Raw genomic sequence first — 4,549 nt, forward strand, 5'->3', positions numbered from 1 at the left:
CCAAAACTAAGAAAATTTACAATTATTAAAAGCCTTTCTTTGGGCCAGGAAGATAGCTCAGCAGAATTAAGCACTTGCCTGGGAAGCACAGGGTCCTGAGTTCAATCCCTAGTACCACAAAAATAAATAAATAAATAAATAAATAAATAAATACATACATACATAAACCTTTGACCTAAAAATGATACTGTGGGGCTGGCCAAATAGTTCAGCGCATTAAAGCACCTGCTTTTTAGGCAGAAGCAGTGGCTGGGGTTCGACCCCCATCATGCTGCACTGCCCCCACCAGTGGGGCACGCTGAGCAGAGACAGTGATTGAGACTGGGTGTGGTGGCACACACCTGTAATCCCAGCTCTTGGGAGGCTGAAAACAGGTGGATCACAAGAGTTCGATCTACATAGTAAGACCCTGTACTAAAAAAAAAAAAAGATCTTTTTAAAGCCTATTTTTGTTCTTTAAATCATAAGACATTAAGATATTGTAGAAAGGGACAATCATTCTTGTTAGAAGTTAAGAAAGATTTTACTCAGGAAATGATAGTCAATGAACATAACTGTGTAATCTGGGAATACTTAATTAACTAATCCTCCTAAGATGAGTTTCAGAGGTCTGATGAAAGTAGAAATACCCTTACCACGGCAGTGAATTTCACTAAGATCAGGTCTTGAATAGAATGTCAGATCAATTTATGATTTAACACAAACTTAGAATATCACACGGTATCATACCACCTAAATAGTAACTGCACCCCTCAACAGTCTACCTACAACCTTCAATATAGCTTACCTTACCTGAAGATTTTACAGATTTTTCTAAGTATCCAAGATCTTTTGAAATTCTTTCACCAATTAGCAGATTAAGAAAAAGAGGAACAAAATTCCCCATGACTTTGAATTGGACTGATCTCCCTCTGTTGCCCAAATCTATTCAGCATTTAACAATAGAGAAATGAGTCTCCACATCTCTGCCTGTCAGGGGCTCAGCTCCTATCTTTAATCTAAAGCTGTATGTTTCCCTTTCCAAAGTATAGTACTTTTCCTTCACTCTTGCCAAAGGTTTAATTAGGAAAATCAGAAGAAATCTCTCCCTTCAGAGAAACATCTGAAGAAAAATAATCTTCTTTCCAATCAGAGAAAGCAGCCTTGACCCTGTTAAGAAAGGTGCAAACATGCAGCTATACAGCCATGCTGTGCCCATAATCTGTGACTGATGAGTGTGATTAGTTTGCTGGTTTGCACAGCTTTATGTTCTTCAATCATCTTTATCATAAAAAAGACACTCTGAACTCTATAGCATCTGAAACTTGTGAATAAGTTTGTTTCAGTATACCATATCCATATCATATCAGGATTACAACATATTTTCATTATGAAAATACTGAATCTAACATAAAACACTGCTTTATGGAATCTTTGACACAGCTGCTCAATTTAATTAACTCTTATTTGTTCAATAATCAGTAAGTATGCTCCCAATAAAACTATCACTCATAAAACTTTCAAATCTGTATCCTAAAGGAAGTGAAAAGGGGGAAATACACTAAGAAGCCACCAACTCAGTATCTTACACAACACTTCTCCTGCCATAGTATACAGATTGTATTTAATTCAGCTAACTCCTATAAGTCTGCATATTCAGATGACTCCAAATGTCTGAGGTCTCAAAAGAAAAACAAAAAAAACCTCATTCAGTGTGTGTTCCATGACTAATCATACAATACACAAACAAGAGAATGTTTCAGCTAAACTACCTTGATTAGACCAGCTAACAAGTATTTTACTTTTCTATATATTTTCTTTTGTCTTGTTGCGGAACCAGGGACTGAACTCAGGCCCTTGCACTTGCCAGGGAAGCGCTTATTCCACTGAGCCATCTCCCTGGCTCCTCTTACATTTTCTTATGGTTCACTCTGATACCAAATGCTTTGTATGAAGCCATAATACAGTATCACTAAAAGCTCCTTTGTAAATATTTATAGACTTAAGGGAAAACATAAAAATTGCAAACAAAATAACCATGAAGAAAAAACTGTAAAATGAGGTATTTTAATTTTCTAGACCAAAGTAACGTTTGTTAGGAGAAATAACATTTTTATTTGAAGTCTAATCAATGAAACAAATCTGTACAAAACAAAACTTTGTGTGTCTCTCAAATCAATATACTTATCTTAGTATCTTAATGGATAAGAAGATTTCAAGTTTAACAGGGAAATATTAACAAAATGATTTTTAAAAATCTTTTTTTAAAACATCTGTCTTTTATTTATTTTTTTAATTAACATTCCCATTTATTTATTTATTTATTTATTTTAAATTTTGTGTGTGTGTGGCCAGCTCAGCCCACCAGGGGGCGGGGCTGGCGGCATGTGGTGCTGGGGGATTGAACCGCAGACCCTGTGCTTTGCTAAGCTTGTTCTAAGTAGGTGCTTTAGACCACTGAGCCATCTCACCAGCCCTAAAAATCTTTAAAACTTATCACAAAACAATTTGTATCTTCTAAAAATGAAGTTTTATTTTTAAAGATAACCAGCCATATTTCTGGTACAAATGGGTATCAACTGTATTTAAACTCTGATAAAAATTGAATTCATAAATGACACTCTTAATTACATAGTCATTTTTTATTCTGAAAATAACAAATTAACTGTAAAATTATCATTGAGTATACTTACCCACCCACAAAGCAGAGGATATAAAATGCCAAATAAAATATTACAAAGGGTCCAAAGGTTATCAGAAAAAGGACAATGCCAAGGCTTCCCCATCCCCATATGGATAGACTGGCCTGAAATAAAGCAAAAAATAAATAAATAAACAATTTTTCATATTAGAAAAAAACCAACAAAACTTTTACATAGTTTTACATTTCTCTTTCTAAACTTATGTAGTACTATTTCAACAACTGTTAAAATATTTCCTCCAAGAAACAATACACAAAAGAGATTTGCAGATTAGCAACAATTAAGGTACAAGCCAGTTACACAAACTGTTAAATGAAGTTAGTATAAGTTTATCAACATCTGCGTATTATACTTACAAAAGCACATATAAAAAATAAGTAACCTGCAATGTTTTACTTATTTTGAATTAATATTTTAAAACTACCTCCCAAAAACTATAACATAAGAGAACTTTCTAAAAAACTTAACATTCCAAGGTTAAGAACTCTATAACTCACTTAAAACTATGATGTTTTTATTTTACTTAAATTGAGTGCAAAAGCTCTTAAAACTATATTTGCAAAAGTTCCAACTTTCATTTACCAAACTTTACCATAAGGGAAGTCAAAAAAATTTTCATTCTTTAAAAGAAAAAAAAAAAAACTATTTCACACAAAATTATCCTTTTTTATCCAGCAAAATACTCTTTTTGTTGAACTGGATTTTGGCAATTTAAGTCATTATGAATAAATGTATTGAATTCCCCAAGTTTCTACATCCATTTGTCTTGTGCTGTGAGGTATACAAAGAAAGCATTTGTCCCACTCCTGCCATTAAGTAGCATAGAAAAGAATGTCTTACAGGAATGAAACAATCAGACAGTGAGCTAAAAGAAAATAATAGAAAGCATTATAAGATGCTACACTAAACATAACTAATGATCAAAAACTATGAAACAGACAATCAGTTCTGTGGTCATGAGAGAAAGTTTTATTTATTCTTTCACTCATTTCCCAGGCCTTGACTGCATCCTATGAGCTAAACACAATCAACATGCTGGTAATATAAGGGACAAAATACATTCATGTAAGTCCGCAGCATAGTAAGAGAAGAAACACAAGCATACTTTGATAAGTTAATTCTAGAAGACAGAAAAACATGACTAAGGAAATACATACTAATACTATCTGGGTGTTAGTGCTATGGAGACAAAGCAACTGCAGAGGATTGATGGAAGAAGCTCTGAATGATCAGCTGATAAATGAACAGACACTGTGAGTTATTAGGAAGAGTTTATAACACTGAACCTTTCTGCAAAAAGATAATTATTTCTCTACTTGTTTATATCTTTATTTATGTCCTCAGTGGATTTTTTAAAAATTCCCTACCCCCACCCTAGGACCTGCAAAACTCTTGTTCATTTATATTTTATTACCCTTTTTTCCCCCATCCTCATCAGATTCCGGCTGCCTAACAAGAGAACAGGAAACCTGTTACTGAAGTTTCTGCCTTCATCCTCTCCTCCTTAGATCAACTGAAAATATACTTCACTTACAGAAGAAGTTTCCTGACTTCCTTTGAAGCATCAAAAGAAGACACTGTGATTTAGAATGAAGTACAAGGCAGCCCCATCCCTCCAACAATATTTATGACATCCAGAACCTAGATCCTCACTACAGTGATGTTCTCAAAAAAAAAAAAAAAAAAAAAAAGAGTTCTAATAAACGCTCTAGAAAGCTGAAACTAAACATGATCCACACACTTTATTTAATCTACCTTCTCCAGTGAGATTTAATCTTGTATTAGCAGTATTGTCCTTTGTTTACCAGCAGATTTAACGCAGCTAGTAATTTTTTCAAAACTAAACAACTTACAGCTTAAAATATATA

At 33.7% G+C, this 4,549-nt stretch overlaps 1 protein-coding gene across 1 annotated transcript in view; it reads right to left on the bottom strand.

Annotated features, from left to right (window-relative positions):
* The window catches only part of Snx13 (sorting nexin 13), a 149,307-nt gene that overhangs the window by 99,624 nt on the left and 45,134 nt on the right, over positions 1 to 4,549 (bottom strand). Inside the window, exon 2 of the mRNA XM_004626552.3 lies at positions 2,673 to 2,785. Within this exon, the coding sequence (XP_004626609.1) occupies positions 2,673 to 2,785 (113 nt within the window). The remainder of the gene's footprint in view (positions 1 to 2,672; positions 2,786 to 4,549) is intronic.

Source organism: Octodon degus, unplaced genomic scaffold (genome assembly GCF_000260255.1).
Source record: "Octodon degus isolate 3935 unplaced genomic scaffold, OctDeg1.0 scaffold00015, whole genome shotgun sequence".
Taxonomy (NCBI): domain Eukaryota; kingdom Metazoa; phylum Chordata; class Mammalia; order Rodentia; family Octodontidae; genus Octodon; species Octodon degus.